General features: G+C 35.2%; 1 protein-coding gene across 7 annotated transcripts in view; it reads left to right on the forward strand.

Moving 5' to 3' along the window:
• Positions 1–24,659, forward strand: part of Caap1 (caspase activity and apoptosis inhibitor 1) — a 113,159-nt gene that overhangs the window by 38,598 nt on the left and 49,902 nt on the right. Inside the window, exon 6 of one of the 7 annotated variants that reach the window (XM_020183048.2) lies at positions 11,311–13,692. The exons of the other annotated variants lie outside the window; for them this stretch is intronic. Within the exon in view, the coding sequence (XP_020038637.1) occupies positions 11,311–11,657 (347 nt within the window). The 3' untranslated portion in view covers positions 11,658–13,692. Of the gene's footprint in view, positions 1–11,310; positions 13,693–24,659 lie in introns of those variants that run through there. 7 annotated transcript variants of the gene reach the window in all.

A 24,659-nucleotide genomic window follows, 5' to 3' on the forward strand; every position in this document is an offset into this window, starting at 1 on the left:
TTTTGATCTAATCTTTTCTCTAGCTCCTGGTCCCCTTCTCCTATTGGCCTCAGTTGCTTTTAAGGTATCTGCTTTAGTTTCTCTGCGTGAAGGGAAACAAATGCTAGCTAATTTTTTGGGTGTCTTACCTTTCCTCACACCTCCCTTGTGTGCTCTCACTTTATCATGTGCTCAAAGTCCAATCCCCTTGTTGTGTTTGCCCTTGATCTAATGTCCACATATGAGGGAGAACATACGATTTTTGGTCTTTTGGGCCAGGCTAACCTCACTCAGAATGATGCTCTCCAATTCCATCCATTTACCAGCGAATGATAACATTTCGTTCTTCTTCATGGCTGAGTAAAATTCCATTGTGTATAGATACCACGTTTTCTTCATCCATTCATCAGTAGTGGGGCATCTTGGCCGTTTCCATAACTTGGCTATTGTGAATAGTGCCGCAATAAACATGGATGTGCAGGTGCCTCTGGAGTAACCTGTTGACCTTTATTCTTAGCGCATCCTGGACCCCCCTATTTCTATCCATGCTCTGCTGTAGTCTCCTTTCCACTCAGCACTTGAAAGATTATTTTCAGGTGTAAGAATGGCTGCATCATTGTTCTTACCAGTCTTTTTACAACAGTGTCTCATCTCAAAGCAAAACCTGTGAAGTCCTTCCTTGGGCCAGTAAGAGTTAACTTGATGTCCATACACATGCTGGCTCTCACCTCCTGAATTGCTTCTAGCGCTTCAAGCACTATTGTGTCACTTATGTTTCCTCTGCTTGTTGTTCCTTCCCCAGACCACGACATGGGTCTTCCAAATGTCATCTATATCCCAATCAGATGTTACCCAATCTGTCTGAACTAGTTAGCACTTTTTTTTTTTTTTTGTCCTTTTTTTTTCTAGAGCTCCTAAACCTAATAAACCTAGAATTTTACTGGGACTTGCTGTGATGTTTACTATACTGTAGTCATATAGAAGTCACCTTTGTTTGACAACCAGAGCTTTGTTCTATCATATGTCTAGCTCATAGCCTATCTCAGAATATGAATGGAAATCTGTCAGTTGTGACTGTAAGTTTTAATATTGTGATCCACTATATATACACCTGAAATATAAATTAATTTACTCTTAGTACATCTTTTATACAGCCCCCTCCTCCCCCCCTGCCCCCTGCTTTTGTTTCGGTTTGTTTATTTATTTATTTATTTATTTATTTTTTTTGGATTTTGATCTTTCTGCCTCAGCTGTGGTACTGGGGATTGAATCCAGGGCTCGCACATGCCAAGCAAGCACTTTGCCATTTGAGCCATGTCTCCAGCTCTTCTGTTTGCAGATAGGGTCTTGCTTCCTTTGCCTAGGCTGGCCTCGAACTCATGTTACTCCTTCCACTGCCTCAAAGTAGCTGGGATTATAGTTGTGTACACCATGCCCAGCTCTTTTTTTTAAAGACCAAATGCCTCCAAATCTGTGAAACTTCCTGTAGTCTACTGCTGCTTACCCTGTCTCTGAGTATTCTTATGGTGAGGCTGATTATTACCTTGTGCAAACCACTGCTGCCTGTTGGTTTACTTCTGTTTTAACACTGCCCTACTTGTTTTCAGTTCAGCAAACATTTAGCCATATCCGTGTTCCTTTGACATGGTCCTACCCCTAAATAGCTGTACATTGTGGTATTTCTGTTTTTGTACATGTAACTATCCCTTTAAAAGGAGATTTCATTAGTCAGAGGTTGTGTCTCAGGCTCTTTTAAGTCTTCAGTGCTAGTCCATCATATGTAGACTTAGTAAGTAAATTCTTTTTAAGAGAGTAGGATAATGGATGAATAAAAGATTCCTTTTTGTTTTACCCTTCTCCTGCAACAATAATATAACTGTTACTATTTTTTGGCAGTATTGGGGTTTGAATTCAGGACCTCACTCTTGTTAGGCAGGTGCTCTACCACTTTAGCCATGCCTTCAGCCTTTTTTTGCTTCAGTTATTTTTCAGATAGAGTCTCATGTTTTTGCCTGGGCTTTCTTAGACTAAAGTTCTCCTATTTTATGCCTCCCATCACAAGGTACATACCACCATGCCCACATTTTTGGTTTAGGTGGAGTTCTTATGAACTTTTTGCTAGGACTGACCTTGAACCACAGTCCTCCCAATCTCTCCCTCCCAAGAAGCTGGGAAATACATTTGAGCTACTGTGCTGCATTCCTTCGAATGTTTTTTTTTGTTTGTTTGTTTTTTGTTTTGTGGTACCAAGGTTTGAACTTGGCTAGGCAGGCACTCTACCACTTGAGCCATGCCTCCAGGTTGAATACTTTATTTATTTATTTAGGTGGGGTTTGAATTCAGGGCTTCATTCTTGCAAAGTTGGCACTCTACCAGTTGAGCCACACCTCCAGCCTATTTTGCTCTGGTTGTTTTGGAGATGGGGTCTTGTGAACTATTTTTCCTGGCTGACATTGAACCACAGTCCTCCGGGTTTCATCCTCCCAAGTAGCTAGGATTACAGGCTCATACCGCAGGTATCCAAATACATTATTCTTAATAGAGAAGATGGAAGCAAAATGGTTTCTTTCACCTGTTATTATTCTAATGCCTGCAATAAAGAACATATTGTTTCCATCTTGTTTTTCTTTCTGGTCTTACCAAAACGGAGTCATGCTTTTGGTTTCCCTTAGCCTGTAGCTTTGTTTTTACTGCTTTGTAGATTCATACAGGTCTTCTAATCACTGATAGTGGATTCTTTTTAAAATATGTGTCCATCATAGTGATTCCTCTGTACTTTATGTTTCTTTGGGTAATTCATCGTTTGGGTAGTTAGTTAATGGTTACAAAGAGTTTTGTGTTTGAGCATCTTTCTACACTCTTGGATTGAGAATATACCTTTTCTCTGGTCTGGAAAAAAAAAAACCAGGACGTTTTTAAACAAGACTTCCATCTTCCCTATCATAAACTTTATTCTAAAGGCTCCAGAAGTTCTTCATATATTTTCTCTTTCCAAAAGAATTAGGGTGAAACTGATAATTTTCATCATTTTCTTCTTTAATCAGAAGGTTTGATTCCAGTTTTATGGAAGTATTTCTACATGTTTTGGAGGTAGTCAGTGAAGTTTAGCACATCTCCTTCATTAGGTAGATTGTGGAATACTGAGATGTTGCTAGAAGAAATATTTTAATACGTTCTTTTGAATAAGTTCCAAGAGATCTTTTGGGGTAAAATTTTCTGATTCTGAGCTCTAGAACATGGAAATACAGGTCTTGAGCTACCTATTCTGTCTTCATTTTTTTTTTTTTTTTTTGCCTTTGGGTATTTTCGTATTTCTTCCTAGATTGTGATATCAAACTTTTATTAGAAGCCTATTTGATCACATGATAGGAGACATACTAAATAATATTTTAAAGATTTTTTTTTATGTTTACTTTCAGATTATGAGAGGAAAGATTATCTACTCTTCTAGGTCATCCTGGTACAATACCCTGATGGGATGCCCAAAATATTCAGTTATCTGATGCGTTGTAAGAGTTTGTCTTAAGAGATAATAATTTTGGACACTACCCTTTTATATGTTCTCACTTGTGTATTTCATTCTGTTTATCCATTTTTCGCTAGCCCTTAGAATTTCCTCTTCTTTTAATATCGCCCATTAGATTCTGCTTATTCTTAAAGACCTTTCCCATATCATATGTCTTTGAAGATCTCCTTTGCTTTTCCCTGGTACACTAAAATTCTCATATACTTTATATTGCACAGTTGGCACCTAAAAAAGTATATGTCTATACTTTAAGCATCTTGTAAGAACTAGCAAGGCAAAAACTGTCTTAATCATGCCACAAATAGTTTGTCGCTCTGCTCGTGGGATTTAACAAGGTCTCCCTCTTCTGTGGTCTTTACACTGCTATTGTGACATACTCAATAGACACTGAATATTTATTGATTCTTGGAGTAAATCTCTGAATGGGTTAGTTAATATAGGGTTTGTGACTTTTAAAAATTAAGTTTACAGGCTAGTGGATAGTCATGTTATTTTGTCTGTAATTTTTGTTGCATTTTCCTTTGGTTGTACTGGGTTTGAACTCGGATTCATACTTGCCAGGCAGGTGCTCTACCACTTAAGCCACTCCACCAAACCCTTTTTAGTGTTGGATATTCTCGAGATAGGATTCTTTTGAACTATTTGCCTGTGATGATATTGAACCACAATCCTCCTGATCTCTGCCTTCCAAGTAGCTAGGATTACAGGCATAAGCCTCTGGTGGCTGGCCCATTTTTTTCTTTTCGAGATAGGGTCTCACTGACTTTGCCTGGGGTGGGCTCAAGCTCGAGATCTTCTTGCCTGTGCTTCCCAGTAGCTGGGATTACAGGGTTGCCCCACCATGCTGGGCTGATTTCTAAATGTTTTTTATTCCTTCCTTTGTTTATCTGGTACATAATTTGCTTTGTAGTTGGATTTTCATAGTAGCTTGTTTGGGTTTCTTTAGCAGCTAATTAGGCATATATTTCTCTTAACATCTGTTTCTTTGATAGACATGGAATGGGGTAGACCCCTCAATAGAGTACAGAGTGGTTGGTCATGTGGGAAGGAAAGGAAGTGGCTCAGCCTATTCCTAGTGAATTTAATTTCAGTTATCATGTTTGCTCCACAGTCAACTCTTCCCTGCTTCTAAGAAAGAATTGCACTTATCTATGATGTCTCTTCTTGCTTTAATTTTTCTTCCAATTTGGCCTTATTTGCATTTTGTAAAAATCCTGCAAATATTTATCTTTAGATGACATCTTTTCATATTAACTCATACTGTAATTTCACTTTTTTCCTTTTAATCTTTACACAAGATTATATTCTTATAAAAGGTTGGAGAACAACTTAACATTTATACAGAAAAATTAGGAAATTAATTCTATTCTTCCTCTTTTAATCCCCCTCCCTAGGATTAGTCACTATTAATAATTAAAAGTATCATTATTCTTAGTAAAAATATGATTCTCTCTCTTCAGCTTATTTTTGTCTTAATGATACATCATAGTAGTTTTTCTTTCTTTTTGAGACAGTCTACCGTTTAGCCAAGCTGGCCTTGAACTTTTGCCATCTGCCTGCCTCAACCACTTGAGGGCTGGGATTACAGGTGTATGCCACCATACCTGACTTATTTTGGTAATTTTTCCATCTTACCTGTGTACTAGTTTTTTTTTTTTTTTCCAGATAGATAAAAATTCTACTTTAAAATGAAAGGAAGGACCAGGCCTGGTGGTGCACAACTGTAGTCTCAGCTAGTCAGGAAGCAGAGATAGGAGAATCTTGGTTCCAGGCCAGCCTAGTGAAGACCTCATCTCAAAAAACAAGGCAGAGACTGGTGGTGTAGCTTAAGTGGTAGAGCACTTGCCCAGCAAGTGTGAGGCCCTGAGTTCAAACCACTATACCACTATGAACAAAAATATTAAAAAGGGAATAAAAAATAATTTTTTAAAATTTTTCATTTTCTTAGTTAGAAATTAGATTGAGCATATTGTTTTCTTGTATTTATTGGCCTTTTGTCTGTTGTGTTTCTTATTTTGTGAATTTACCTGACTTGTCCATTTTATTTCTAATGATAACAGAGAAATTTTTCCTTCTTACTTTTTTTACAAAAGTATTTTGCTAATATCTTCTTGTAGTCTGACCTTCTTAACATCTTATTTATGCTGTTTTTTCTTTCTCAAAAGTCTTAATCTTCTTTGCTTTTTTTTTCTTCCTCTTTTTTCAGTGCCAGAGATCTAACCCAGGACCTTATGCTACCACTGAGCTACAACCCCAGCACCTACCATTTTCATTTAGGAGTTTGAGGCCAGCCTAGGTAAAAAGTTAGACCCCATCTCCATCAATAAGCTAAACATGGTGGTGTGCATCTGTGATCCCAGCTACATGGGAGGATCCTTGTCTGACACCAGCCCCAGGCAAAAACAGGAGACCCCACCTGAAAGATAGAAGTCATAAGATGTCTGGGGGCTCAAGTGGTAGAGTTCCTGCCTAACAAGCACAAGGCCCAGAGTTTAAACCTTAGTACTGCCAAAAATTTAAAAATATATATATAAAAGTCCTTTTTAACTTTTATAACTCAAAATGTTCATGATGTGATTAGCAATTCTAACGTGTTTGCTATCATTGAGTATTTAAAACATGTAAGAAAAATCAAAACTATGACATAAAATGTTTTTCCTTTATCTCACCAAGGATAATCTCAAAAATAATAGGTATTGCATTTTATTTTTTTCCATTTCATGGTGTACTCCCTTTCATTTATGCCAAGAATTTATTACTTAAATTTTTTTTATTGTTGTGCTAGGTGGGGATACATTGTGACGTCCACAGAAGTTCTTACCATAATCAAATATATCAGATTTGAGTTTGTCCCCTCCACTATTCTCTTTTATCCATCCCTCCCTCCATTCCTGGAATAGTTTCAACAGGTATCATTTTTCCATTTACATTCATCTGTATACAGTATTTGCACCATATTCATCCTCCTCCATCATTTCCCCACCTCCTCCCCCTTCCCACTGATACAGCAATTGGGTATTATATAGTTTTTTCCCTTCTTTTCAATACAGTGTTTATAGTGTAAGGAGTTCTGTTTAGTTGCCAAATATTTGTTGCCTTTATGGTTTTATCCCATATTTATAACTGTGGCTCATTGAATAATATAAATAAATATTTCTCTGATAAACTATTCCATTTATTCATCTGTGTCAGTGGTGAATTTGAGTAATGATTGATTCATATTGCTATCTAGATACTGACTCTAGATGGGTTGGTTTTTTCATTTAAAATCTCTTTAGTACTTAGATGCTGGGTTTGGGCTGTGAGTCAAGTTGGTAGGAAAATGAAAAGAAGAGAAATTGAAATATACTCACTAGAGGAAAATGTGATAGAATCTATGCTGGTGAGTAGTTCACCAGGGTACCAACCATGAGAGATGTAAATCCCTGTTCTCTTTACTACTTTTTCCTTGAACAGTCTTTGAACTTTTACTTTGTTTTCTTGTGACCATTGCCTAGCAAAACTCGTAAAGCCCTTTAATCCTTTCCCATAAGGTGTTTGTCTACTTGTTTATTTGTATTGCTTCTCTCTGAAGTGCTCTAAACAGTATGTAATATTACTGGAGGAATAATTACAGAATTAGTACAAGGAATATATCATATGCTCTTGTTTCTTTGTGAATTGTTTAAAGTTACTCCAATTCTTCTCCTCCATGACAACGGTAACTTGGGTCTAAGTTTTTGCTTACTCTCTTCCCTGCACTACTTTTGATTATCATGCCTTTTATAGTTAGTTCATAGCTTGAATTTGTAATGTTGTTATTTTTAATTACATTTTTAATATTTTAACTGTGATGCATTTGTATTTTATTTTTCTTCCTGGATTTCAATAATCTTAGTTTTTATCATGCATACTTTAAGATGACTTCTTATTTTCTTTTTTCCTTTAGGTCTTAATTAAAGCTTGAACAATTAAGTGGGCTTAAATAGTAGTGCCTTTGTAAGTTCAAACAGCTAGTTAGTTCATAACTCATTCTTGATATTTTTACCATAAATCATGTTACATCATTCTGATTATTACTAAAACAGCTTTTAAACATAACTTTCTGAAAACTAATTCTAAAACTTTATTTAAATAGGCATCACATTACCTGTTTTATCTCTTACTATTGATTAGGTTTTGTTTAAAGGAATAGAAATAATTTACCTTTCAGATTGACTTGTTGCTATGACTTGTTGTGAAGACTTGAAGATGCTCCTATCTTTGTGGAGTTATTTTTCCTTTCTTTTTTTTTGCTAAAATTGAGATTGAACTCTGAGCCTTGTGCTTGCTAGGCAGATGCTCTACCCTGTGAGCCATGTTGCTAGCCCTTTTTGTTGGTTATTTTGATATAGGGTCTTGCTTTATTTTGGGGCTGGCTTGGACTGTGATCCTCCTATTTGTGCTTTCCTGTGTAGCTGGAATGACAGGTGTGCACCACCACATCCAGCCGTTGCTTGAGATGGAGTCTTGTGAAGTTTTTGCCTAGGCTGGCCTTGAACTGCAGCTCCCCATTCTCTACCTCCTGAGTAGCTAGGATTATAGACTTGAGTCACCATACCCAGCCTCTTTGTAGAATTCTTACGCAACTTATGTGGGTACTCAGATCTTCCATCTGCAGAAAACCCACAAGCAAGCACTTGTATTCATAGTCTCATATTCTCATTCTCTCTCTCTCATCTCTCATCTCTCTGTTTCTCTCTCACCCCACTCAGTGGAGGTTCAGAAGGACAGAACATAACCACATTGAAATTTTAAGGACTTTGAATGAGGCATTTGAAGTAAAGTCACTTCTTTAAAAAGAATGTGTAAATTTTACATATAGAGGGTCATAATTGATAGAAACCCCTACAATTTCCTACTACTAATGATGAGAGGATGAGAGCAAATTATCTTTGGAAATGTAGTCATATGTTTGCAAATGATACTTTTAAGAAGTGAGTTACTGATCAAATTCTATTGAAATGATAGAAATTAAGAAATAGTAGAAGTATGATTCTAAGATCTGCAAGTAATTCCTTGTGCCCTGTTGTATGAGTTACTTGTTCTTAAATTTGTGAAATAAAATTCTCATGCTAAGTCATTTCAAGTACATAATTCTACCAAGATTTGGCAGCTGTGGTGGAGCTATAATGGACAGATGAAACCTGTGAATGCCTTCAGCAATGTTGTGTTACAGAGAACTCAAGGCTTCTGGATTTTGGATAATTTTGAATGCAAACAGAACACCAAATTTATAAAGCCTTTCTTTAGTGACAGTTGTCACTAAAACAAAGAAAAGCAAAGCCTAACTTTTTCCCACTAAAAAGTTTGAGCTGTTACATGAGCTACTCAGAAGGTGGAGATAGGGAGGATTGCAGTCCAAGGTCAGCCTGAGCAAATAATTTTCCATACCTCATCTCAACCAATAGCTGGTCATGGCAGTGCGTGCCTTTCATCCCAGCTATGTGGGGAACACAAATAGAATCCCAGTCCAGGCCAGTCCAGTCCAGTCATAAAGTGAGACCCTATTTCAAAAATACCCAGCACAAAAAGGGCTGGTAGAGTGACTCAAGTGATAGAGCGCCTGCCTAAAAAGCACTAGGCTCTAAGTTCAATCCCTCAGTACCCCTGGTGTGTGTGGGGGGGGGTGTTTGAAGAATACTTGTAGGAAACATAAATGAAAATTTTTTGTTCACAGTTTTCCTTTGAAATATTGAGACTTTCTGCATGTAAACATTTTGATCCTGAATCTCTGATGCTGATAATTTTATAACGTGTAGATTTTATTATGTAAGTGCAGGGTAAAGTGTGTCTTCAGCTGTAATTATATCTTAAATAAGCTTATAAAAATGGACTTTAAAAATTATCCAAATTAAGTGAGAGTATGAGTATACTCACTTAACAATTGTTAATTGTAGCTTCTGCTGCCAGTAAGAAATTCTTTTGTCACTATTATCTAGTTGATGCATATACTAAGTGAAAGAAGAGAGGTAACCATATCTTAGAGGAAGAAGAATATTTGAGGTGTGGCAGTTTACATATTTTTATGAAGACTTAATTACTATTAAATTAGACCTTGAACTTCAGTCATATTCTAGGATAATTTTCCCTCATTTTTATAGGAGAGAAACTGAGAGGGTTCAGGATTTATGCAAAGCACATGCTTCCAGAGCAGGATTAGGACTCTGCTATCCCAACTTCGTATTTTCCCTCTCTCCCTAGGCACCCATATTCTTTGACTCTTTGTTCATTATCTGGCAGTAACCTCTAACCCGAAAAAAATCACATATTTCAAAAGTTTATGTTTTAAAATCTTTTAAACAGCCTATAGATTCTCATTCAGAATTAGTGACTACAGATTTAGAGCATTAGGTTAAAGATTGCCAGGCACTGAAATGGACGTGAAGCTTTGAACAGCTGAGCACTTCTTTTCTAATTTTTGTCTCACATTAGAATATATATATAAAACATTTCTTTAGACAAAAGTCCATTTTTGTTTTCTATAATTTTTCTCTTGATTTTTGGAAATAGTTTTATTTCCCAAGTGTTGGGGGAGATATGTAAATTGTTCTTTGGCATCAAATAATTAAAATCATCTCCCCCCACCTTTTTTTTTTACTCATTCTATTTGTGGACACAAAAATTTCTCATTCATTTTTTCTATTTCAATTTTTGAATAGGGAGTGGTGTTTTGCTTTGTAAGGATATAGGAGAATTGGTTAAGATCAGGAAATAAACTGTTAAAAAAACAATGGAGTAGAATTGTTTACACCCCTCCTGTACATTCTGTTATCAGAATTTTCCATCTGCCAATCTATGTTTTGTAAGTAAGTTTTTCTTATGAAAAACCAACATTTTATCTATGAAAGCCAACATTTTAAGACTCCTCTTTTGCAGTTTGCAGTGCTGGGGACTAAGCCCAGGGCCTTGCCCATACAAAGGAAGTGCTCTACTACTGAGCTACATCCCCAGCCCTGAAAATAATTCTTCAAATAAAAAACATATTAGGTACTTAAAATATAAATAAATTGGAGTAATAAGAATATTCTTAGTTGTAAATGATGTCTGAAGTTGAGTAATATCCAACGCAAAGGCCAAGGTTGTTGAGAGTCATAATCTGTATTTATATTCCAAGTCCCAACATCAGTTATAGAAGTTTTATATAAATGCATTTTTAAAAATGATGGTGTATTAACTTTATTAATTAAAATCCTCCTCATGAATACGTATTTTATCTTAGAAAATGGCCTTAGGTATTCTCCTTTAATTTATTAATTCAGAACCAAGTGTTTGAAATAGCATATGAAAAGTTTGGGATAATTGTAAAGTACGTAGTATCCAGCTTGCTTCTTTTTTTTTTAGTTAATAAATCAATGTATTTTAAATATCTTCTGGAATGAAATTTTCTTTAATGACAAAGAGTTTCCAGCATCTGCTTTCATTTTATAATGCAGAAGCTTCACTGTGATATAAAACATTATAACATTTTAATTAGGAAAAGGATCATAGGAACTTTCTGTGATGGAATGTTTCTCAGTGCTTCTGTGTCTTACTAACTTGGAATGAAAAGTACATTAGGATTTCCATGAAATTCAATTTGTTTTGAAGTCGAAGAGTCAGGGAAGAAGGGATTGGAATGGGGAATAATGGAATGTACTTGGGACTTTATGGTGGGAGGTGGGGTGAAAGAAGCTCTTTAATCATAAACAGTAAGACTTTTCTGACCTAGGGCATTTAGGTTACATGGTTCTTTCCTTTCCCCCTCCTTTTTTTTTTTTTTTTTTTTTTTTTTTTGTTCATTACAGGCAAAGGGGAAGATAGCGATGTACTCAGTATAAATGCAGATGCTTATGACAGCGACATAGAAGGCCCATGCAACGAAGAAGCGGCTGCTCCTGAGGCCCCAGAAAACACAATCCAAAGTGAAGCTGGTCAGATAGATGACCTGGAGAAAGATATTGAAAAAAGTGTGAATGAGATTCTGGGACTGGCAGAGTCTAGCCCAAAGGAACCCAAGGCAGCCACCGTGACTGTTCCTCCACCAGAAGATGTTCAGCCTTCTGCACAGCAACTGGAGCTGCTAGAACTTGAGATGAGGGCAAGAGCGATTAAGGCCCTGATGAAAGCTGGTGACATAAAAAAGCCAGCCTAGTTACTTACTTGAGTTTGAATTTTAGGTGTGTTTGAATGAAGCCACATCATATAATTTTGTATCTGAAGTTTATTTTGGGTCTTATGTGATATTTTTCATGTAACCCTTATTAAGTAAGCTCATCTTAGAATTAAAATATGTTTTTAAAAAACTTTTTATATTAAAAATGTATGTTTGAATTCATGGCAAATATAGTTGGATAGCTTGGATACACTTTTAGGTGATTATTTAGCTATGCCTGCAAATTAACATCTTAAAAAGCTTTAGGAAAGAATCATTAATATTTTTTCTTTTGTTTTTAAATGTTTTGGCCACAGATCCAAGAGCTTTAAGAAAGATTTGACCAAGCATGTTTCTCTTAAGGCTTCCTTTATTTTTCAGCAGAATATTAAATTATTGCTCCTAGATTTGTTGACTGTAAGAAATTTAGTTTTGTGTTTATTCACTTTTAAAATATGAATGGTTTTGAAAATGCCTTCTGTGGATGTGGATTTCCTAATTCAAACTGAATAACAGTTTTTGTTGTAAGGCTTAGCGATCTGGAATGGTTGAGAATAACTTTTTTTTAATAAACAGAAAACTCAATTTAAGACAGTTTTTAATAATGTAGAACTAATTGCCCTTGCTTAATTTCAGCAGACAAGCCATCCTAACAAGTATTTGATCCTATTGGGCACTTTGTTCAAGTTTTTTTTCTGCAGTAAAATAGAACAAATATTCATTTACATTCCAGGCTATCAAGAAAAGGGGAATATTTTATCATACAGGGTTTTATCTGATGTTGTTGCTTGAAGATCTAATGTGCTATAATTCCATGAATCAAAATAATAAAAGGCTATCATTCTGGATCTGAAGACTTTTGGTACTTTACCCAGAGTAAATTAATTTCAAGAACCTTTGATAAGTTCATGTTATAATTTATCTAATTTTTTATAGTTTTTGTAAACAAATAAGCATTTTGCCACAATTAAGATGCTTTTCCCTCATTGCCAGTTGAAGTTATTTGATACCAAAATAAAGTTAGGTAGTGTCCCTTAACTTAAAATAAACTAATTTTTTTCTAAAATATAGATCTGTTTTTATATTTGATAATAAATATATAAGCCATACTCTACAAAGTACATATTACTAACATAATATGAGGATTCTCCTTAGACACAATTTGTAGGGATTGTGTTTTATTAGCTGACTTTTAGTGTATGTTAATTTTAAAGGGTTTTTAAGTGGACATGGAAGATATTTATGAATAATTGGTGTTACAGTTACAAATTTATGTTTTGTTCCTGAATAAGCCTTTAAATAATCCTGTATTTTTTTCCCCCTTCTCTGAATTTTGGAATCTTTCTAATGAACCACAGAAGCCTTTATCATTTGAAATGCTTCTCTTAGGTTGGTAAACATGGGTATGATTTAAATAGTTCTCATTGTTACTGCTTCAAGATGAAAAAGCATTGATTATAGTAAAATAATTTTTCTCTTCCAACTTAAACTAAAAGTTAAGTAATAAAATATTATAGAACAGTACTCCTTACTAATTATGAAATATAATAGGTGGCATTCATATGATTAAACATACAAGAGTAGGAAAAGGTGTGAGTATTGTTAGATTAGTCACTACCTTCATAAAGCTTTGTGTGCCTGTGTTATTTAGTGTGCAGAGTGGTTTAAAGGATGTTTGGAGTAGATATGTGTGAGATAGAATGAACTGAACAAATTGAAGGCTACTTAGATTCCTACCTTTAAAAAAAAACAGCCTTTTTTCTTATTCTTTATTTTTCATGTTGAAAGACTTAAATACTTTCTGAAAATGATTGGCTTTAAAGAATGAGAATGACTTTGTTTTAGAAATGCCTAAGTAACGGGAAAATACCACATGTTGATCTGATGCTGCCATTTAAATCATCAGTTCACAGGTAGTTATTGAATTCTTCTAAGGTTTTCAGCCTTGTTCAGATCTTAAACCCAGAGATGTTTCGGTATAGATTTTAGCATGGAATAGACTGATTAATAAAGATACAGGCACTGCTTCTTTTTATGCTTAATTTCTTCCTTTTGTTAAGGTAAAGAAAATGTTTAATCCTAAACATTTAGTTTCCTAAACATTTTCTTTATGAGTTTAAAATCACAAAAATTGCAGCCAGAGTTTCCATTTAATGTCAGATAATCATAATATTTAACTAGGAAATTGATCCAAACATTTTCTCTATTTTTTTTTTGAGGTAACGTCTTGCTATGTTGCTCAGACTGGCCTCGAACTTGATATGTAGTCCAGGCTAGTCTCAAACTCAAGATCCCCCTGCTTCATTCTCCCCAGTGCTGAGATTACAGATGTGCAATGCCTGGCTTCAATCCAAATCTTGAATGCTGTGTGGCAGCTGGTAATGTGTCTTCTGCATTAATGAGCAGTTGTCTTAAGCCATAAGCCTTGGTGTTCCTACATATTCAGATATATCCTAAAAAACCATCAGCAGTTACCAGTAAAACATTCCAATTATGAAAAATCACGCCACAACTTCATATCTCTCTGTTGAACACCACCAATTCCTTAAGACTATCAGGTAGTATATCCTTTTCCTTATAAATCTTTTTGCCAAGACCTATTTTCAGCAAAATGTTAGATCCTAGGGCATGATTAGTTATCTCAGTAAAGGCATTCTGAATCATTTGAGCAGTAATTCAAATTGTAATAAAATAGACATTTTTCAGTGCCATTTCAAGGTAGATAAAGGAGGGGACGCATCTTCACTTTGGGCCAAATGTTTGGGCAGTCTGAAAGTCTGAAAGTTTCTAAAATTCTTGGTCCTCCCTCCTTTTCCTTTCTCTTCTTCTTTTTTTTGGGACAGTGTCTTCTTGCTTTGTAGCCCTGACTGTCCTCAAACTCATGTCCTCCTGTTTTAGCCTCCCAAGTGGTGGGATTACAGGCATGTTACCACCATGACCAGCTTCTATTCTTAAAAAGTAAAAGATCAGTATTTAAACTTCAAACTTCATTTTTAGTTATTTTCACATTTTCTTTTATATTTTATATTCAAATAGACTCCTTTTTAATTTGTTTTTGCTTTATTTTTTGTTTTTTTTGAGACAGGGTATTAGAATGTAGCCCAGACTTACCTCTAACTTGCTTCAGCTTCTCAAGTGCTGGATTTGCAGGTGTGTACCATCACTCCCTTTTTTCAAGCAGAGAAGTGGCAATGGATGTTTCAGTAGGCACTCAGCTATTCCCTTAATATTTAAGTTGTTTTAAGATGATTTGTGATGCACTAAAAAGAATGTGAGAGTTAAGAGCAGAGGGTTCTGATTCTGCTCTACTTAGTTGCTTGTGTCCAAGTAGCTATAAAACGAGGGAAATAAACTGTTAGTCAAATACGTATTTCTTTCAGCTACCATAGTCTGCAATTCCAATATAGAACACCATAAATTTTGTAGAAACAAATGTTTCTTCTCCATTCTCCTCCCCTTGCAATTTAAAACGAAGCAATCTATTTAGTCTCTCTTTGTCCCTTACTATTGCTTGGTAAGAGCAACAGTCTAGTTGCTTCCTATTTTTTCTTTTACCTACTGTAGTCTTCATTATAAGCAATCTCTTGGTAAGTATATTACCTAGAATTATGCACTTTGGTCCATAAACTTAGGTTATGTTTAACTTACTGTCTTATTTATTTCAAAATAATAGGAAAATAATAGGTAAATAATTTTAAGTCAAATAAAGTTGGGCCCCTCCCCTCAAAGCTTAGAGTGAAAAATAGCACTTTCTTTCCCTGTCCTTTTTATACCCAACTGTTACTAGTGAGAGATAACCATTTTGAAATCTTTTAGCTGTGTTCTGGAGTATTTGTGTCGGTGTTAACACAGTTATTATATTATGCCATGGTATTTCAGCTTTAGAGTTTATCTGTTGATGTGTTTTGAAATATGAAGATTAAGCTCTAGTTCTTCTGTGTCCTGAACACACACCTTCCTCCTTCATCCTCCCTATACAGTGCAGTCCTGTCACACTTTCTGGTAAAGTTAGTATTTGATATTTGTACCATAGAATTACTATTCATAGCTGGATTATGTTATCTATAATTACATTTCCTTGTTTGGTTAAACTTTTGTTTTAAGATTTTTGCCATTAGTAATTTTATTTGCTTAATGTTCTCTATATATTAATTTTATACCCAAGCCGACCTCTGGAAGTATAAGTCTCCTCTTACTAGGTTCAGGTACATTGTCTAATCTTTTTTTTTTTTCTTTAAAGACATTTCTCCTGGTGCTCTCTGTTCTGTGATAATCTAGGTTGATTGCCCTTTACCTCTCATGTTGGTGTCCCATTTCCTGAATAAGCTATCTTCCTCTTTTGGTTTAGTCCCTTGTTTTGGTGGCATACCCTTTCTTAGAGCTTCATGTGAAAGATTTCATGAACAATAAGTGGGTTTGATTCATCAGTGTGACTCAGCATAGTTCAGTTCTGTCCATATGCTCTATTGAAACTTTATGTGAGTGTAGATGAGCCTTTCAACTTATCATTGAAACAACTGAGAATTCGTTTCTCATTCTGATTCTTGATACTTAATGTGTATTCTGTTACTTTCTCTTTGGAAGTTATCGGGATCTGATCTTTATCCCCACTATTCTGAAATTTCTTGATGCTATTCTGAAATTTCTTGATGTGTTCAGGGTATAGATAATTTTTCATCTATTAACTTAAAATCACCAGTGGGGAAATTCCTGTCATTAAGTACTAAGAAGTTTTTTTTAAAGAACTTAAGTGTTTTTTCCCCCTATTTTTCTGGCAGTCATTTTATTTAGATATATCTGGGCCTGATTTTATTGTTGTACACTTTCTTAATTTTCCATTTTTTCATATTTTATTCCACTTTCTCCTATTTTCTCAATTTTCCTTTCCAGTTCTTCTTATGGTTGAAAAATTCTATCATATTTTTAATAGCCCAGAGATCTTTTTGCTATTTGTATTTTCTGAATTTCCCTTTTAAACATAGCATTCTTTTCTTGTATCTAGGGCAATGACTCCAGAATGGTATCTTGGTGACCTTGAATGTATTCAGGTAGGTCATGCAGGTAGATCTTGAACCTCAGAGTGACCTCAGACTTGGGCTGGTGGAGTTGCCTAAGTAGTAGTGCTCCTACATAGTAAGCATGAGGTCTTCAGTTCAAACCCCAGTACTGCCAAAAAATGGCAACAAAAAAAGACTGACCTTAATCTTGCTGGAACACCTTATGATTCTCCCAAGAACATGGCAAGATAGTCAGTGTTGTGAGGACTTCTTACATGGTCGTTTTCTTAACAGCTTTTCTTCTGGGAGGTTTCCTAGATTGTAGAAGGATGTCTTGTCTGTAGGAGGATGTCTTTCTTAACTGCTCTTCTCCTCGTTTCTGTGAGACCTGGGGCTTACTACCTTTGCCCCCCTTCAGGAACAACTGTAGGTTATCAAATTGCTTAGCTGCAGCATGGCCTTAGCTCAACAAGGTCTCCCATTACTTCTGCTGTATTGTTGCTTTTGTGTTGATATCACCCAGCACAAAGGCTGTGGGAACGTGATACCCTTGACTGCTTTTTTCTCATAAGTGTAAATAAGAATCTGTCTGAATCTAAAAAGAGTTCTTGCTAGTGGTTTTTTTTTTTTTTTTTTTGACTCAAGATCTCCCTATATAGCCCAAGCTGTGTCTTCAACTCTGGATCTTCCTTGCCTCAGCCACCCATGTGCTGGGATTGCAGGTGTGAGCCATCATGCCTGGTGAGCTCTTATTTTTTTTTCTGGCTGAATCTGCCAGGACTTGCTTGCTTTGGCCTTGTGCCATACCTTGAGGATATCCACAATTCACTCACCATTAAAGACTTTTTCTTAGCAGGCTAGTCCTGCCTTTCAAACTCTGCTGGGTACACCTGAGTTTGGAATCTCATGCTTTTACTTTGCCAATATCTTTGGTAGAGCTGATGAATGAATACTTGTTGCCTATTTGTGAGGAAATCAACTTGTGTGTTTTATACCCCTTGAACTCTTTGTAAGAACTTGGGATCCTTATTACTGAGCCTTACTCGAATTTGTTTTTAGGATTAAGTTATTTCTTAGTTTATTTCTCTCTGTGTTGCAACCTTACTCATCTACTGAGTCATTTCCATTCATTTATTTGTGCTCCATCTTCCAAAATTTTCATATAAATCATTTTTCAATCTTCATTTTGAGTTTAAAATATTTCCCTTTTCACCTGTTTTCTCTAAGCCATTACTTGTTGCTTACTTAAGCCTATGTCCCTTCTAGTTTAGTTTTGATTCTGAAGTGACTTTCATTTCTATTTTTTCCCCTGAATTGTGGAACCTAGTATCTAATTCTGATTTATATTCTTTTATGCTTTGTATCATTTTCTTATATGACTTTTATATCATTTCAAAATACAAGGTAGTAGTTTTAACATATTTTGTGGGTTTGTACTTTTATTTAAGTCTGTAGGGATGTTACTCAGTTCCTTTTTTTTTTTTTTAATTTTATTATGTAGCAACATTGCATGAGATTTGACCTCAATATTTTTGTTTCTCATTTTTATGTGATGCTTGTTTTTCTGAACTTAGGGAAAGAACCTGATCAGGTTAGCATTTCTACTTTTATGCCCCTTTGCCTGTTTTTGTTTTCTAATACTCAAAATGAGTCAACATGCTGTCCGAGATTTGCTGTCTCTGTTTCCCTCCCTGACTTATACTTGGAATTACCTTTCCATACTATTGATTTGATTTTCTCTTTTAAATTTTTTTATTAGCATCAATTTATCATGAAAGGGGTTTCATTTGATTTTCTCTTAATTTTTTTTTTTTGTGTGTGTAAGAACTGGGGTTTGAACTCAGGACCTTGAGGCATGCCCCAAGATCTCTTTTCTTTCAATTGATTTTTACACAGGGTCTCATGATTTTACCCAGGGCTGACCTCAGACCTTGATCCTCCTATCTCTGCCTCCCAAGAAGTTGGGATTACTGGCAGGAATCACCATGCCTGGCTTGTTTGTTGGAATATTGGATCTTGTTAACTTTTTGCCTAGACTGGCCTTGAACCTCCATCCTCCTAACTCTGCCTCCCAAGTATGGAATTGTAGCCATGCACCACCATACTTGGCCCTCCTGCTCTGTTTTGAATTTCACAACCAGTTGTTTTTCCTTAGTGTGAGATCTTGTCCTAGGAGTCCTGGCTTGTCAGTTTGAGGAGTTCTTAGGGACTCCACATCCTTTCTGACCTCATTGTACCTTACATTCACCTGCTGTTAGTAAAAGTAAGACCCCCACCCACTGTCAGCTGCTGTCTCAAGTTGGCTTGCCATAATTTCCACTTATTTTGGGTTTCTCTTATTACCAGATCTACTACGTGCCCAGTTGGCTTCCCTTTGCTTTGTCCCACAGAAATGCTGATAGAATGGTCTTCTTTTTGATGTGTTAGTGATTTGTCCTAATCTGATTTTTATTCTGTGGAGTTTGTAGGTTTACCTGCACTTAGTTTAAAATATTCTAGTGTTTATGCTGCTCTGCCTGGTTTTATGAAGAAACTCAAAATCTCCACTTCTGCAGTCGTCATTCAGTATGTTCCTGTTTGGGTTTAAAAATAATCAGTCGTCTTTGTATACAATTAGTAATGCTTTATTTGTAAAATATAATACTGAATGATTTTCAGAACTTTCGTAAATTGTTTTGTTAATTTCAACAAGTTTTTCTTAAGGTTTTAAATGGTTTTTATTTTAAAATCAATGCCTTTTTTTTTTTTTTTCACGGTATTGGTGTTTGAACTCCGGGTGTCACACGCTAAGTTTACTAGGCAAGCACTCTACCACCTGAGCATTCCACCAGCCCAAAAGCAATTCCCCTTTTGATAGCAGTTTTCAGTTGGAAGGTAAAGCATGTTACTTTAATAACAAAGGAATTTTGCTTATAAGTGTATTTTATAAAAATAGTCATTAGGTGCTCTACTACTTGCGCCACTCCACGCTCCCCCCTCCTTTTTGTATTGAGTATTTTCAGGCTAAGATACCAAGAACTATTTGCCAAAGACTGGCTTTGAACCTCAGTCCTCCTGATCTCTGTCTCCTAAGTACCTAGGATTACAGGGATGAGCCACCAGTGCCAGATTGAAAGATCTTTTTTAAAAGTAGAAAATATATAAAAAAGTACAAGTTTATAGATTCAAAAGGACCAAAATTTTAATGTTGCTTTAAAATAAAATTCAGTGTGTCACTTTTACTTATTTATTTTTATGGGTTTTGGGGGGCAGTATTAGGGTATGAACTTGGGGCTTTGTGCTTACCAGGCAGGTGCTCTACCTCTCAAGCCACATCTCCAACCTAAGATGTCACTTTTCAAAGCTAAATTGCTCCCTTTGAACAATTTGTATATGTTAAATACTATTCTGTTTTAGCATATCTTCTCAGTCTGGAACATATTTTTATCAGAGTTCAAAAGGAACATGTTTTGGTAACTGATCCCCTCATCCCCAACCTTGAATACATTCAACATGGGATTTTTAAATGAGGTTGTGTTTCTATTGTAATACTTAAAATCACGAAATTAATGTGTTGTTAGTGCCTATCATGTTTATCAGTCAAGTATAGTTTTAGGAAAAACTAAAATTAAACAGAAAAATGCCTGAAAAGAAGTCTGGAAGCATCAGTAAACATTAGAGTTTTATCTCTGACTTTTGGTGAAAAACAAAATAGCTTGATGTAGTTGATACCTGGAAAATAATTGTTTTGTTATTAACCATCTGTGTAATAGCTTTTTATGGGATTTTTCTGTTTGTAAACAGGGAAGAAAAGAATATAACACAAAGAGCACTAAGATATCAAATTTTAATTTGATTATAAGGTCCTTTGACTTATTCATGATTATATAAACCATCATGTTTATTTCTACAACAAATCCACAATATGTAGAAAGAGAAAAAAATGTTTGTTATGTTTCCTTATTTACAGCCAAATTTAAATGTTAAAACATTACATTTTCTTGTCAAGTTTCATGTTTTATAGTTCTTTCTTGCTATTAACATTAAAATGTGTAAACAGAATTATTTAAGGTTTTGGAAAAAGGTTTTGTTGTGCACTAGTTAATCAAACTGCTCCTATAGCCACTGGACAAAGAACCAAAGAGTAACTATAAATGCTACATGGTTATGAAGGTAGAAGACAATAATTATCCTTTCTTTTTTAAATACACATTCATATAGTCAGCTATTCTCCTTAAATAAACCTTAAGATGTCATCTTTTCCACCGAATGTGTAGGTGGGAAATCTCTCTTGTTAGAACTGAAAATCTCTTTTGTCAGGATGTGGCAAAAATTAAATCAGTCCCTCTCAATTACAGAATATGACAACTATAAGAATTTAGCTTTTGTGGTTCTACCTATATATGAATTAATGTTAACTGATTTTTAAAGCTTGCTAGTCTTTGTGAAGAATAGGCACCTCATTGGTAGTTATTGTTTGAATCCACAAAATTAACTTTTACTAAATGCATTTGATGTGGAATTCAGGAACTCTTAGATTGTAGTTCTTCCTGAGAGTAAACTTGCAAGTCATCAATGTTAAACACATTTAATTGTTAATTTGTTTGAAATTATTTGCCATTATCGGTGAGATGTTGTCAGAAACTAGAATTTTGACTGGTCGGTTTATATTTAGTGCTTAACTAAACTACCAGATGAGTCGAAACTCAGAGGTGCAGTTAGGTCAGCTTAGTTGATCTGCCTGCTTTGACTCAGCCCTACCTGACCAATCTTTTTCATTGTTGTTCTTCCCTTTTCTCTTCTACTTTACTATTAACTTCTTTCTCTTACATTTTCCTACTACCCTTTAGTTTCTTCGTGTGTGTGTGTGTGTGTGTGTGTGTGTGTGTGTGTGTGTGTGTATGTGTGGTACTGAGGCTTGAACTCAGGGCCTTCACCTTGACACAGTCCACCAGCCCTATTTTTCTGAAGGTCTTTTTGAGATAGAGTCTCACAGAACTATTTGCCCAGGCTGGCTTCCAACTGAGATCCTCCTAATCTCTACCTCTTGTGTAGCTAGGATTACATATGTGAGCCACTGGCACTGCCCAGTTTCTTCCTTTAAATGATCATTGGATGAAAGATTTTAAAAAATTCTTTGCAGTATTCTTGCAAACTTTAAGAAAAACAAGGTACATGTTGTTAACTTTACTTAAAAGCCTATTTTTTAATTTTAAGTAGATAATGAAGAATTTTGTAATCATAGAACCAAGAAATAGACTTTTTGATTGCATGAGATCTTGTTTCAAGTATCAAATTTGGGCTGGAGATGTGGTTCAAGTGGTAAAAGTGCCTGTCTCACAAGTGTGAAGTCCTGAGTTCAAACCCCAGAATTGCCAAAAAATTATAAAACAAATTTAATGTTTATTTCTTGCATATGTTTTCCATAAATATTAATTTTGAATTAGTGTTTTTTTAATTAGAGAAAAGGATTGGAGTTTTTGTTCATTCCACTTCATTCCCTTATTACCCACAATCATTTCAGTACATGTTGTCCTCAAATATCAGTTCTTTTCCTCCTACTTTCTCTCTTAATATGAGTTTGTGTCATTTCCAGTTCAAAGAACTTTTTTAAAGAAGCTTTGTTTTTGTAATTCCTAATTTATTTCCTCATTTCTTGTCTGTAATATGGGTTTATTGCAAATAACTTAGACAAAGAGAACTATAAATTTCAATCCTTTCTAGGCTTAATCTACTGGTATTGTGCTTTCTCCAATATTTAAAACAATCTGTTAATCAGTTTAATGGTATGCAGACCTTTTTCACTAATCAAATTATATGTGTGTGTGTAGACTTTTATTTATGGTACTCAGTGTTGGCAAGTGTATAAGAAGTAAATGATAAAAGGCACACTACAATCTGGAGAGAAAGCATTTGCACAAGTATGAAAGCATAGGGTTTCTACTCTGACTATATCAAGATCTACATGTAAACAAGAAACTACAGAGTCTCAATTTCCTAAAATTATATGTTAACCATGATTGCTGATTGTTCAAGCTCAAAGAATGTTGGAAGTATGAGAGAACTCTGAGACGTGCAGAGGAAATACATACAACAGAGAAATGACATCTGACAATGAAAGAAGTGCTATTATGTAGTTCATGTAGATTACTTAGTGCAAGGGCAAATAGTATCACATGTAGGAGTTTTGTGTAAATATCACACCACATCATGATAATGGATAGTGCTTTTTCTTTTTTGCAGTATTGGGATTGAACTTGGGTTCTTGCACATGATAGACAAGTGCTTTATACCTGAGCTACATATCACCCCTTGCTTTTTTGAGACAGGGTCTTGGTATGTACCTCAAACTGGTTCTTGGACTTGGTGTATCCCAAGCTGGCCTGAGCTCATGATCCTCCTGCCTCTGCCTCCCAAGTGCCGGCATTACAGGTGTGCATCACCACACCTGGCTGTAATTGATGTTTCTAATGATTAATTGGTTTGCAACAAATAGGGTTGCGTACAACCCTATTTTGCTGTAAATATGTTATTGTAAAAATGTAAAAAATGGTATTTTGGTATGAGAAGACTATATGGTCTAGTTCTTTCAAGACTTACTGGATAAATGAGGCATCATCTCAGGCAACTATTTGAAAACACACTTTTATATCCACTTACATTTGCTTTGACTCCTGATTGCAGTCACGCTTTTAAAATTTACTAGAAATGATATAGGTTTTGTCAGTGAGTGAAACAGCAGAATAAAGGAAATGGACTTGTGTGCTCTATGGTACAAGGCCACGTAATGTCATTAAAACTTAATGATGTGTTTGTCATTGAAGGCCGAGAGTAGCCCCAGAACTAGTCTGCTGTATGTAATATTTTAAAGGTATGAACTCAGTAAAGAACAAATAAGAGACAGCAGGCTTTTATGCTTGGTAGGGGTAGATGGCACATTCAGTTTACATATATTTCTCAATATTCTTGACAGATTCTCCATGTTTTTCTATGGCAGTAGTTGCCATTATGTCTGGAACTTAATCTGAACAAAAATATTTTGTTGGTTTCAGTTGAATGATAAAATCGTTCTAACCATGGTAAAGTGAAATATCGTAATATACTTTGTGTGTAACAAGTTCGGGTATAGTAACTTACCTGAAAGAGTTCACCCACTTTACAGGTAAGAAATCTGACTTTCTAGTAGCCATGAGTTTGGTGTGTCAGGCTTCCTCACAGTTCAGTGCTTTATTGCATGAACACTTTCACACACTGCCTTATTTTGAATTTTTAGTTTTGTATTATCCTGAAAGAAAAGGTCCCAAATTACATTTTCACAAAGGTCCCTGTAAACATTTAAATCTTAATTAGTCAAAGCAATGAATCTTTGCTTTGTTCCCTTGTTACAGATATGTAATGCACAACACCTCAGTAAAATAGTAAAATCACAATAAACTTAAAATATTCCTTTAATGTTCTAAATTTTCTGTCATTTCTTGCTTTTTTTAAAGGGTGAGGTTGGAGCAGACAGTGAACTTAAGATTTTTTACTTAATTGAAGTAGCAGCATGTGCTGACAAGTAATAAATAACAGGGATTCAGAGTAACTGAATAAATTGGTTTTCACAAGCGATGATTCATCTTCTGTCTTTCACTGCCATCAGACTAAGAGACACCTTTTTTTGTCAGTTTATAGGAAAAACATCTGATACTATAACACTTTCGTTTCCATTCCCACAATAGCTCTTTTATCTTCTGTAGTAGTTGCATTTTTAAATATTTAAATGCAGTAATTAAGTCTGGTTATTCATTTACTTAAAACTTTGTGAATATAACTGCTTAGTCTGAGGTGTTTTTTACAGTATTCTGGGAGTGGTTTCCCTTTTAACTCTTTTGACTGAGGTTTTTAGAAGTATATTATGCTAGTAATGCTCCTCAGTCTGTTTCTACTATATTATCTTTACAGCTTTGTTGATCTGTCATTCATATACCACAGATTTCACCCTGTATCTGTCAACCATTGTCTAAATTCAGAACATTTTCGTCAT

The sequence above is a fragment of the Castor canadensis genome, chromosome 13 (assembly GCF_047511655.1).
Source record: "Castor canadensis chromosome 13, mCasCan1.hap1v2, whole genome shotgun sequence".
Classification (NCBI taxonomy): domain Eukaryota; kingdom Metazoa; phylum Chordata; class Mammalia; order Rodentia; family Castoridae; genus Castor; species Castor canadensis.